General features: G+C 34.4%; 2 protein-coding genes across 2 annotated transcripts; one reads left to right on the top strand and one right to left on the bottom strand.

Moving 5' to 3' along the window:
• Nucleotides 1–2,000: 2,000 nt before the first annotated feature.
• LOC143613071 (cytokinin dehydrogenase 5-like) lies at nucleotides 2,001–5,871 on the bottom strand. The gene is made up of 5 exons (XM_077086888.1): nucleotides 5,294–5,871; nucleotides 4,673–4,800; nucleotides 3,641–3,919; nucleotides 2,556–2,818; nucleotides 2,001–2,334 (listed from the first exon to the last, which is right to left on the bottom strand). The coding sequence occupies exons 1-5, from the start codon at nucleotides 5,862–5,864 to the stop codon at nucleotides 2,001–2,003; spliced, it is 1,575 nt and encodes a 524-aa protein (XP_076943003.1). The 5' UTR covers nucleotides 5,865–5,871.
• A 3,891-nt stretch (nucleotides 5,872–9,762) lies between these two features.
• Nucleotides 9,763–10,227, top strand: LOC143613070 (DUF724 domain-containing protein 3-like). Its single transcript, XM_077086887.1, has one exon. The coding sequence runs from the start codon at nucleotides 9,763–9,765 to the stop codon at nucleotides 10,225–10,227; it is 465 nt and encodes a 154-aa protein (XP_076943002.1).
• Nucleotides 10,228–12,764: the final 2,537 nt, after the last annotated feature.

Raw genomic sequence — 12,764 nt, forward strand, 5'->3', positions numbered from 1 at the left:
TCTCTACTCTTCAAATTAAAAAAAAAAATCATACTCAAGTATACTTTCACATAATGAATTCATTTCAACCTTTGTCGGGTTGCGTATGATTCGTCAAGTTTTGAGTAAGAATATATTAAAACGAGTAGGTGTAACCTTGAACTTTTGACTAGTGGGGTCGCTTTCGCGTTGACGAAAACCATGACATCGCTTCACAGTTAAGTTTTACTAATTTTTTGACGGATTTATTATTTATTAATTTTTTACTCTAATTAATGCTTTAACTTTTTTAATTAAAAAATACTGATTATTATGTTTTAATTAGGTATATGCATGGGGACTATTGTCAAGAGCACCTTAATCGATCAATAAGACAATAGTTCGATGATAACTATCCGATATTCACCCCAGAAATGTTTTGAAGAAGATTTCAATTTATATTGGAAAAATTCAATGTACTTTTAAATGCGTGTTGATACTTAAGGAAATCGAAGCTTTGCAACACTACAAAAGTGCGTGTTAGTTGTACAACTAGCCTATGAGAATGTTCTTGGCACACTGTGGTGATGGTATAATTAGTTTGTATTCAAACATCTGCAAACCAACTTGCACTGACGTTCAACTTAGATAATCCGCATTCGAGAAACGACATGGTTTTTCACAAGGAGTTGTGACCGTGAACCACCAAATCGGAAATCACTTCGCTCTGCTAATGATACGCGGGATACGGTAGGGACGAAATCGATGAGATGCATGGTGGCCATTTGTTTAGGAGTAAGGCTTTCTAGTATGGTGTTTGCGGCGGTGACGGTAAAATAGGGGTGTGCCTACTTTTTCATTTTCTTTTTTCATTATTTTTTCTTTAAGAGGGTAAAATAGATACTTCTCACCCACTTAACCGAGATATTTAATGACTGTTAATGACAAGGACCTAACATGTAGTTACCACAAGGATCAAGCTTGTAATTACCAAACCATGGGGATCAGTTATGCAATATCTACAAAGCATAGGGACTAACCATGTAGTTAACTCATATATTTATGTTTTATTTATGTTTTAAAAACTGCTATGTACAAGCCAATTGAATCAGTTATACCGGATTTAGAGCACGCTATTTTTAGGTGGTTTGCTAGAGCATCATACTGCTGGTTTTTTCAAAAATACGGGTTCAAACCGACAAACTGGTTTTAAAACCAAGATATTTTCGATAATTTTTTAGTGCCCGTATTTTTAAAATGACTTTTAACCTAACAAATAAAATTAAAATGAGTAAACATACTATACAATGATTCGTTAATCAACCAATTTTTAAACTTGTAAATCCAAAGTTGGTTTCTTTACATCTTTTTTAATTGATTAATTTCATATACAAATGTAAACTTTCTATTTGACTCGATCGTTGTTTATGCGAGATGTTTGGTTCATGTTTGATGTCTATTGATATACTTTAGGGTTATTTTTTGACTTAGAGTTGTACTCATAGGGAACTACAGAGTAAACTATTCAACCCAGTTGAACCTCATGATACATTATTCAACTGATTATACCATTTTTAAATCAAATCCGGTACAAGTAAAATGCCGGTTTTTAAAACATCGTTGTGGATACGTTTTTTCTTTTCCTTTTCATGAATAGCTATTTCCGTGACAATATAAGTACGCCCAAGTTTTGTGGAATTTCTTTGGCCCAAAATAAGTAGACTGCGTATTGGGCTTTTAGCCTCAAATTATAGAGGGTGAAGTAAGTGCATCTTTATATTTTCATTTTTAAGTGAAAAAAATAGTATGTCATGACTTTATAATATATGTATTTTAAAATGCAATGGAAGGGGAACAAGAACCAAAAGGATTTCAACAAAAATGTAAATGATTTTAAAATAATAGAATAAACTTATGACGTTAATTCTGTTCTATGATAATGCTTGCCACTAAGTACAAGAATGTCTAGAAAGGACGGATTATCTTGTGATTTATAGAAAAAGAAAACAATTACTCCACTTGTGTCACGATTGACATCATTATCACCACGATTTCATCACTGAACTGAAACTAGGCTCGAATATCCTTTGACCCGTGGCTAGTATATGACGTGGGTCAAACTCCATTTTTCTCTTGTAAATTTGTGGCCATTTTTCTCCATAATGATCCATCCACTCTTGTTGCGTGGTGTAATGTGGCAGGTATTGTTTAATACCGATCTTCCGATCCTCACAAAAGTTTAAAATCCGACGGTTCTCATTGCTCAAGTGTTCTAACGTCAATGTTTCTTCACCATTTTGCAATGCAGATCTAAGCAACGCCACCAAATAAAACACGTCCTCGTTCGGTGTCACCACTGAAGTTTCCTCATCCCACCTACAAGAACCATAATATCAAACATGTACAAGTAATAATGCATACACTTTATCAAAGGGTCCCACATTCTAGATCTCATCTAACATGTAATAAGTTATAACTAGGTGATGCATGGTCAAAGTACAAAAGTCATGATTTTCATATGTCATGTATCAGTGCATGAAACACCGTAATATAGTATAAACATCATATGGATACATGGATGAATAATATGTCCTTACTTGTTTTTGTTCATGGGATAGATGAGAATGGGCCCACTAGTCTTATTCCCCAAAATACCCTTGAAGACTCCTCGGTCAAAGTCCTCAATTCTTGATTTGGGTACGAACAAGTTAAGCCATGGGTGTGGTACATCCCATAACCCCTTCGACCGGAGTTTTAACTCGGCCTTGTGAACCCGGTCCAAGAAATCAATATATGGAAGGTCAGTGGTGAAGACTGTTGCTGGTATATAATTTAGTTTCTTTAACAAAGCTTTCACTTCCTGCATAAAATAATATATTTATAAAGAATATTTAAAATTTACAAACGCGCTTTTTGTTATTCATACACCCTTTTTACATATAACTTTTCTTTTACGTACACCATCTCTAAAACCCTTATGGGTGTATGAATATCAGCTCCCTTTTAAAACACCATAAAGAACACAAAAAGTTTATAAATAAAGTTATAAAAACACTTATTTTTAAAACTAGAGTAACTTACTTTTTAACTACATCCAGCTGCATTATTGGTTGCTAATTATTTGGTGAGTGGATGACATCGGTTTATACAAACAATTCTCCATTAATATATTACTTAGGTTTGCCGTCAATCATCGTATCAAATCAACGTAAGATCTACTATGTTTTATTGTGTATAAATTTGTTAATTTCTTTTTATTATAAAATCACAAAAATAATCATTTTATTTTTTAATACATGGTCTACTAGGATATGAATCATTTACTCATGAAACACGCAGATTAGAGTCACATATATACTTTTGTTCGCGTATAATATCATATGTGTATTGTTATTCATGTATGCATTATTATTCCCGTATAAAATAAACACATATAATTAGGGTTTACAGTACTTGAAAACTGACACTGCCCATAGATACCTTCGTTACCACATTTTTTGTCGCAAAATGTTATTAATTTACGACAGAGAATGCGGTAGCAAATACCCGTTATTCTAGCAGTAAATCAGACAAGTAAAAATAGATAATACAAAATATCATTGTTCTTATATGACCATAGATTTATAACATGCACACTCAGATAAATGAATGCTTTAATGATTTCAGACAATGATTGAATTACCTGGTTCACGGTTTCTGGGTCCGAATTTTCGTAGTAGTTTTTGGTGATTTCTAGGCAGTATAAGACATTGCCACCCGAAGAAATGGAGGATATTTTTACAGGGTTGCTAGGGGAGAAGAAGGATGACCTCCAATTATTAATCAAACCTTCATCTACAATCACAAAACCTTCAACATAATCAAACTTCAATGAGTTTGGTTGATCATGCAGGGAGATAAGATACTCTTGGTCATGGGTAAAACCCGAGAAGTTTGAATATAGTACCCGGATCCATCTTACCTAGTATCATAAGTCCATAACACAAAGTTAATTAATATTTAATATTTTTGTTATGAAGAAATAAAAATAATAAGTGACACATCAATAGCAATGTCAATAGTTATGATTGGCTGAAAAAACTTCATTGCCATGGACCACTAAATCACTGCTTGTTTGTTTTTTCTTGAAAATAGTTCTTTTGAGATCGACGATTACACATAAATTTTTGTTTTTGTTTTATAAAATCTAAATTTCGAATCTTCAAACAGTCACCAATAACAGATTTATATAAATATATAAATTGCATGGTGTCTTCGATTTTTATATTTATCATCATATAGTTTCAGAGTCCATCCATCCCAGGAGACGTTGTTGGTATCAATATCAATATCAGGATCCGAATTTAATAACCCTTCCGTCTGTGATATTTTCTTTTATTAATTAAACAAGTATTGAAAGGTTCAGTTTTTTTAAATCATAACCAGTAAACTTATAATAAACTTATAAAATATAACTTTTATTATCATGTCTTCGTCTTTACATCTTTTATCACATAATTTCGACCGCCCCCCTTCTATAGTAGTCTCAGTATCAATATCAAGATCAACATCGGTATCGAAGTATGACACTGACACTCTTAACTCTCCTGCTCATCAAATTATGTTAAATAAAAGTTTTACTTGGGTTTTTTGTTATCCTTTTTGAAATCTTTTAATTTTTAATATTTTAACAACATTAAAAAAAATCAATTTAGAAAGAGAAAGACATAAATACCATTCGAGGGGAAGGTTCCAAAGCGATTCTAGCTCTTGTGATAATTCCAAATTGCCCCAACCCTCCCATAACCGCATGAAACAACTCCGAGTTTCTATCCTCTGCGCACGTCACCAGCTCCCCTCTTCCTGCACTTGCACAAATTACACAACTTTTCTCAAATTATTCAACCTTTTATAATATTAAAAACACAAAAAATCACGCATGAAAGCAATGTTTTAAAAATCGGTCACACAGCCAGTATCACTGAGCCCAGTTTAATCCCATTTTCAATAGTTTTAATTTTAAACTTTCCACTATAACCTAACGGCTTTCCAATTTCCATCACTCAGCCTCATTATATTATAATTATTGATAACTAAATCTTATATACAAAACGGAAATACTTATGTTTTTGTTGATGACAATGATGATCGATGATGATTGTGAATTTCATCTTTTAGTGAAAGCCTAGTAAAAACACTTTATTGAAAATTAATCTTTGATTATGAAATTACGTAGTTTTGAATTACTTTTAAGTTGAGGTTCAGTAATTCCGTTTCTGAGCCCGACCCAATACGGTATATAAAGGGGTTTTTTTTAACACATTGCATGAAAGAGCAGTAAAATGTAATTATGTACCCGTGACCACATCCACCTCATGAACATTGCTAATCTGAGGTCCATGATTAAACGCTTGTCCGCTAATCCCCGCATTAGAGATTGTACCTCCAACCGAAAGGTACAAGTAATCAGTCCATGATTTTGGCGCCAGTCCATATGCCAACGTGGACTTGAGCACATCAATCCAAAGCTCTCCGCCCCACACGTCAACATACATCAACTTCTCATTCACCTCCGGTACTGGCGCCGCCGACCGCCAGCTCATTTCCACCACCACGCCGTTGTTGGCGGCCGCCTGCCCGTTGATCGAGTGCCCGTGGCCTCTGGCTGACACCGCGAACCCCTGAGGCGATTCGTACGCCAGCTTCACGAGGTTCGCGATGTCTAACGAGGACGACGGGTGCAGCACGGCCGCCGGCTCGTGGGTAGTGAGTTTTCCGAAGTCGGAAACTGCGGATGTGATGTGGGTTCGGTTGAAACTTAGTTGAAGTTCGGTTCGGGTGAGAACGAGTTCGTTAGGGTTTAGGGTTAACCCGACTATCACGATTAACCGGCATATAGCGGTCAGCATTAGGAGTTTAGTTGCCATGATTTTTATTAACAACACGGGAATACAATGTGTTTATATTTTGTGTGTTATGGGAATATAGTTGTAGGTGGTGGTTGTAGGGATGAAGTTTTGTCAAGAATATGTGATGCAAGTTGTGAATTTATAGGACACCAAGTCTAGTGTGGGTGGGAAGTCACGTGGGAATATTTTCGTAGCACGTGACAAATTATGACTAATTTGATTAAAGTAAAGTTTATGTATTGTGGTTTAGTCGTTGTGTTATGTATGGTCGTTTCTGTTGATCACTAGAAAAAGATGAGTAAAACCGTGTTTTGACTCGATTCTGTTGTGTGTTGAAGAATCATGTATAGGGTATTATAAATTAATTTACAGTAGTGAATTAATACTAAAATGATCGGTTCAAAATTCAAACACATATGATTTGTTTATTATTTTAACGATTATTATTGGCAAGGGAGTTAATGAAAAAACCTAATGCAAAAACATTGATGAAAGATCATGCTAAGACGAGTTGTTACATAGAGGTATAATTTTGTTTCGTGAAAAAAAAACAATAAATAGATTCTCTAGTTAATGTTGATTCAAATCGAATTGTTTTAGAATTAAATTATTAAAATAGATTCACACACTATATATTTTATCAATGTCATGCATGGGACGTTTCAATTCGGTTATTGGTTTTTGTTAACCAATTAATCTATTTTATTAAGGGTGTGCATGAAAACGACGGTGCTGGTGTTGCTGCTAACCGTGTGTGGAGGGCATGACCGGTGCAGAGGTAGTGGTGCTGGGGTGTCGGTTGTAGAGGTGGATTGACAACGATGATAGAAGTCAATTCAATGGTGGCGCTGGTGAAAAAAAAATGTGTAGATAAACAACAGTTAATGGTGAACGGTGACGGTGATTAGCGACCCTTTTATGGTTTCTCATTCAGACCTCATCGTCAAAGTCCAAGATTCGATAAGTAATACATGTGTATTTGTACTACTTAATGTGTAGAATGTACAAGCGAATGAAATAAAATTATTAATGATACATGAAGAGTGAATGGCATGCAATTCTCATATGCCATTGATCTTTTGTAAATCCCAAGCACTTATATTATACGTCGTTACAATCACTCAAGTTTATGTTCATCTTAACGCAAGTATTCTCCTTCTACAACATCCCAAATAGACATCAAACATACCCAAAATAATTATACATATCTAAACATTATTTAATACTAAACTTTTCCTACTAGTGATAGGTACCTTAGAATATTTTATAGCTCATGTCTCCTTACGCCACATGAGATTTTAAACCACCCATAGTGAACCTTCACGGTTTATGTTGGAGGCTTTCTTCATGTTGGACCATCCAGTACTTACTTGATCGACAGATAATAGTGTTTTTGTTTCTTAGGATTGGCTTTAATTACTTACCGTTTGTTGATGTGTTCAAAGATTCAACATGGCATGGGATCCGGATTGAATTTATAAACTTTCAGATTGAATTTATACATGTATATGTGTTTCTGTGTGTGCTAAAATTAAAAAGAGTAATAATAAGTAATTTGGTTTCCCATTCATATGAACATGCGTATACGTAAGTCCATGCTATTAGTTAATACATACATGTGTAATTAAACTTTAACTATATTTCTTTTACAGTAAAAAAATAGTAACATGTTGAATTAAACGTACATGACCCACAAGTTATGTTTTTTAAACTTATAATAGCATGACTAAGTTGGTGTTAGGACTTTAGTAATTTTAAATATTTAGTAATGAGACTTATAAAAGAAGACTTATCGTTCTATATTATATTCTTTTAAGGATCGATGCTAATAACATTAGGTTTACGTATACGTATGCTAATTTATACTAGTGGAAGCCAAATTAGTTATGTTCATAAGTTCATCTCTTTAATTACTTGAAAATGTTTGAGAGTATTGGTTGCACTCGATATGCATTCCTGTTTTTAAATAAGTGCAGTTGCCCTTGAAAGAATATCTTCTGATCAGAGTAACTTAAAATTCAGGATACGATCATATATGAACGAATATACTAAAACTGGTAAGAGTATTGTAGATTGATAATATTATAAACTACACTTCATTTCCTCTTTAGGTTTAGGCAATGTTGTTTATAACTCAACTAGCAATATATAAAATCGATTGGTTCACTTACAAAGTCTACTAGTCGACTCGTTTTGAAAACCAAATAACATAATAAATAATTGAACGTTCGTATTATGTTAAAAGAGTATCAAGTATTTAATAAATAAAATCATGGGGACTAAAGGGATTAACTTTTCTTTAAGAGCAAAAATATATAAAAAAAATAATTAATTTGAAAATCTGATATAACCATCAATTCACTTCGGGATTCAATAGTTTTTAAACGACTAAGGTGCTGTTTGTTTTTTAAGACAAAAACTGTCTGCAATCTTATTTCTTCTGATTTCATGTCTGCAACTGAAGATGTGGTCTGAAGATCTGCAATCTGAAAATATAATACTGTTTGTTTTATAAACTGGATATTGTCTGCATAAGCTGAAAATTAGTTACATATCATATATATCATAGTAGATATAAGTCATTTAACGTCTGTAACAACTAAAATAATTGGTGGTTGTGTACGAATTGTAGAAGTGGGTGGTGGTGGACGATTGGTGGTAGATGATGGTGGTATGCTATGAACAGTGGTGGTGGACGGTGGGTGGTGGTGATGGACGGTTGTGGTGGGTGTGAACGGTGGTGATGGTGGGTGGTAAATGGTGGTGGTGGACAGGTGGGTGGTGGTGGCGGACGGTGGTTGTGGTCGATGATTGGTGGTGGTGGTGATGGACGGTGGTTGTGGTCGACGGTGGGTAGTGGTGCAGGCGGACAGTGCGTGGTGATGATGGACGGTGGTGGTAGTGGATGGTGATTGTTGTCGATGGGGGGGTGGGTGGTGGCGGATGGTGGGTGGTGGTGGTAGACGGTGGTGGTGGTGGGTGGTGGACGATGGTGGTGACGGATGGTGGGTGGTGGTGGTGGCTCATGGTGGGTGGTGATGGTGTTGGACATTGGGTGTTGGTAGGATGTGAAGAAGTATTAAGAAGTGTGAAGAAGTTGAACAATAGCTTATTTTTTTAATACCATAAAAGCATTTTTCAGATTTTTTAAAAAAAAAAACAAACAGCCTTCAGGAGCTTATGTCTGGGCGCTTGTAGACGTAAGCCCCTTGCAGACCTTTTAAGCAAAACCAAACAGAATTTAAAAATACTATTCATTCTATTAGTTATTGATAATATTATAAAATAATTTGTTTTGATTTTAGGTTTTATAGTTTTATAAAATTAATTGTCTTTCTATTTCTTCAATGTAATTTAAATAGTTTTATAATATTTGTATAGTTTTTATAAGGAAAAATTCTCAAAATAGGCCATTTTAGAGATAGAAGTATCAAAATAAACATTTATTCCTGATAATTTTCTAGAATTTGAACTTGAGACACATATTAGGAAAAGATAAATATTATAAGAGAGCAGGCCAAAGATTTAAATAAAGGTAGGGAGCAGACCAAATTTGGAAAAATATTGAAGGTAAAGTCCAAATTATTTTGTAATATTGAAGGAAAAATTCAATTTTTTTTCTAAACTTTTCTTCTCATAATACAGTCTCCCAAGACTGCTTTATTATGTTTCCTACCTGTCCCGTACATATTTTCAATTTTTAGGAAAAAGAGATTTTTAAAATTCGTCTTGAGAGACGCATTTAGGAGGCATTTGTTCTTAGGAGACGAGAGTTTTGTGTTTCCTTTCTTGTGCTTCCAGATTGTATAATTTTATAGGGTATTTTGTTCTTCATCAATCATTAAATATTTCTTCATCAATCATCTTCTTCATCGGTTCATCTTCCATTGCCGTCCAGATCTTATACTCGGCCATGATGAGGTTTAAGAGGGGAGATCATGTGGAAGTTATGGATATGGGTTCCGAGTACATTGGTTCCTATTACGACGACAACATAATCTCAACGTTCCCTAACGAGTATATTGTTCAATTCCGTACCTTGCTCGAAATCGAAAAGTCCGGGCCTCTTCGAGAGTTTGTGAAGGTCGAAAAAGTAAGGCCAAAACTTGCATCTATTGAGGTGAGCAACTTTCGTTTGGGTGAGACGGTGGATGTTTATGCTAATGACGGTTGGTGGATGGGAAGGATTATTAGCAAATTTAGTGAGAGTGAGTATGCTGTTCATTTTGATAGCACCAACCAAGACATCACCTACCCTTTCCCAACATTCGGGTTCATCAAGAGTGGGGTACAGCAAATGATGTTTCGGTTTATGCCCGTAACTGACGAAATTGAGTTGTATTTCAAGTTTTTGAAATCTGTGTTTAGTTGTTTGATGTGACCTCTTGGTTGATGATGTTTTGTTTTTAGGGTTTGATGTTATCCTTGTCTAATTCGGTTGTTTTATTGTGTTATTATGTTTTAGTAATGTATCTGCTTTATGTTGTGTGTTTCTACACCAAATGCTATTATTGTTCTAGTTAGATGTTTGTTCTTGTTTTTTCATAGCTAATCAAGTCAAAATATACAGAAAATAGAACAAACTAAAGTTCATTAAAAAGGATTATTACATTATACAATGGAAATAGCAAATTAAAATACTAAAATTAAAATTACATTAGTTGATTTCCATGTAATCGACGCTTTCTTCTTCTTCTGAAGGTTTTTTTTCATCCTCTTGTTGTATTGATCTGTTTCCCACCTTATTCTCATCGATCTTCAAGTCCTTAAAGGCTTCTTCCCAAAATGCTTTTTCATCAAAATCTTCACCATCCCAAACTGCAAATGGATTATCGGTTTGAGGATCTACTGGGGGTGAAGCGTTTTTCAGATCGACGTTGATTTCATTGAAAGCGTCTATGAAAGTTTCTATGTCATCAAACTTATCAAGATCAGGTAGGCCTCCTTCCCAGTCGTAATAGGAACCAATGAACTCAGAACCCATATCCATAACTTCCACATCATCTCCCCTCTTAAACCTCATCATTTTGGCCGGCTATAAGATCTGGACGGAAAAGAAGAAAGATGAACCGATGAAGAAGATGATTGATGAAGAAATATTTAATGATTGATGAAGAACAAAATACCCTATAAAATTATGCAATCTGGACTTACAATGAAGGAAACACAAAAATCTTGTATCCTTAGAACAAATGCCTCTTAAATGCGTCTTTCTAGACGAATTTTAAAAATCTCTTTTTTCTTGAATTTGAAAATATGTACTGGTCAGGTAGGAAACATAATAAAACAGTAATGGGAGACTGTATTATGAGAAGAAACGTTTAGAAAAAATTTGAACTTTTCCTTAAATATTACAAAATAATTTGTACTTTACCTTCAATATTTTCCCAAATTTGGTCTGCTCCCTACCTTTCTCTAAATCTTTGGCATGCTCGCTCATAATATTTATCTTTTCCCAATGTGTCTCTCAAGTTCAAATTCTAGAAAAATATCAGGAAAAAAGGGTTATTTTGGGACTTCTCTCTCTAAAAAGGACTATTTTGAGAATTTTCCATTTTTATAATTATAGCAAATCCAACAAGATTTTAATGGATTCGGTCGTAAGATAAGGAGATCAAGGTTTTTTCTTGCTTCATAAAGAGGAATATATCATACATTTCAGAATACAAAAGTGACCAATTCAGAAAAAAGAATCCTAAAAGGTTGCACCAACCAATAGAATTACTAATTTATAACTAAAAAGATCCGTTGATAATTCTGTTCTTTTGGTCAAGGCTAATACGGTCTTTCCCTTTAGTTTGGTCTGCGGATATCTAATGTTTTGATGCAAGGACAAAAGAGTCCGGCTATCACGGAATAACCCATTGGAAAAAGGCAATCGTATGTGTCCACGATTGTAAAGCCCACCATGGTAACACGCGGTTGAGATCAGATTCGAACTTAATACCTTGCGGCTCCAGCCCAGATCTTGACATTCCCTTCGGTGTGAGTTAAGCTACATGACCAGATTTAATAGTTAGAAGTTAGAACAATTGTTCTTTGTTCGTGTTTGTTATGTTTGAAGTCATTCTTGTGATCTATTATATTCATAACACCAAAGTATTAACATTTAAAATTTTATGTTTTAATTAATACCTAGCAGGGGCGAAATGGTACATAGTGTACATTAAACCCCATATTTAGTTAGGATTAGGAAATAGCAGTTGTATGCAACACTATTTATTTTAGTATGATTGTGACTCAACATGTGCAATAGTGTTGTTCTCTATACAATACACACTTGTCACTTCCTAACCTACGACGGAATGCCGGGGCGCGAACTATTGGTTCACAACTCACAAGGCACTAACATACAATATTAGTGACAAGATCTAATTTATTTATTTCAATTCAAATCAAGTACACAGTATTAAAAAAAATTACAAATAACCGAATAAGCCAAATACTCTTGTTTATTATAATAACCTAGAAGTTAGATAAACTAAGTTTTTCAATAACTTCAACCATCCAAGAAAATCATCCTGCAATATGCGTAAAAATAGGTTTGTCAACGACACATGTTGAGTAAGTTATCACTAGATTTTGACACTAAATATAATCTATGAGAAAATATGCAAATAATGTCATTTGGCCATGACTCACGAACACGGTCGATGGCTACTAAGACGAAATAAATACAAATAATGGTGTCGATTGACTATGCCACATGAACACGAGCTACGGCTACTATGACAGTCGTATGATCATACTATAATATGATTATGATGGACCTCTTCGAATGCGATAAAAGAAACAAGTAAACAAGTAAGCAAATAGCATATAACATCATTCAATTGATCAACAACACAATATTTGAGATTTGCAAGTAATGTAAATAAGATATATCAAAGTATTTGTAAGACCTCGAATCCCGGGAAT

Source organism: Bidens hawaiensis, unplaced genomic scaffold, assembly GCF_021521415.1.
Source record: "Bidens hawaiensis isolate Kalapana, Puna unplaced genomic scaffold, B.hawaiensis_p1.1 tig00036688_1, whole genome shotgun sequence".
Lineage (NCBI taxonomy): Eukaryota > Viridiplantae > Streptophyta > Magnoliopsida > Asterales > Asteraceae > Bidens > Bidens hawaiensis.

Excerpts from the sequence above, each read along its gene's own strand:
- LOC143613071 (XM_077086888.1), bottom strand. The coding sequence starts at position 5,864 with ATGGCAACTAAACTCCTAATGCTGACCGCTATATGCCGGTTAATCGTG. Across the intron at positions 3,920-4,672 it reads TGGAACCTTCCCCTCGAATG|GTAAGATGGATCCGGGTACT; the intron begins GTATTTATGTCT and ends TTATGATACTAG. Across the intron at positions 2,819-3,640 it reads ACCCAGAAACCGTGAACCAG|GAAGTGAAAGCTTTGTTAAA; the intron begins GTAATTCAATCA and ends TATTTTATGCAG.
- LOC143613070 (XM_077086887.1), top strand. The coding sequence starts at position 9,763 with ATGAGGTTTAAGAGGGGAGATCATGTGGAAGTTATGGATATGGGTTCC.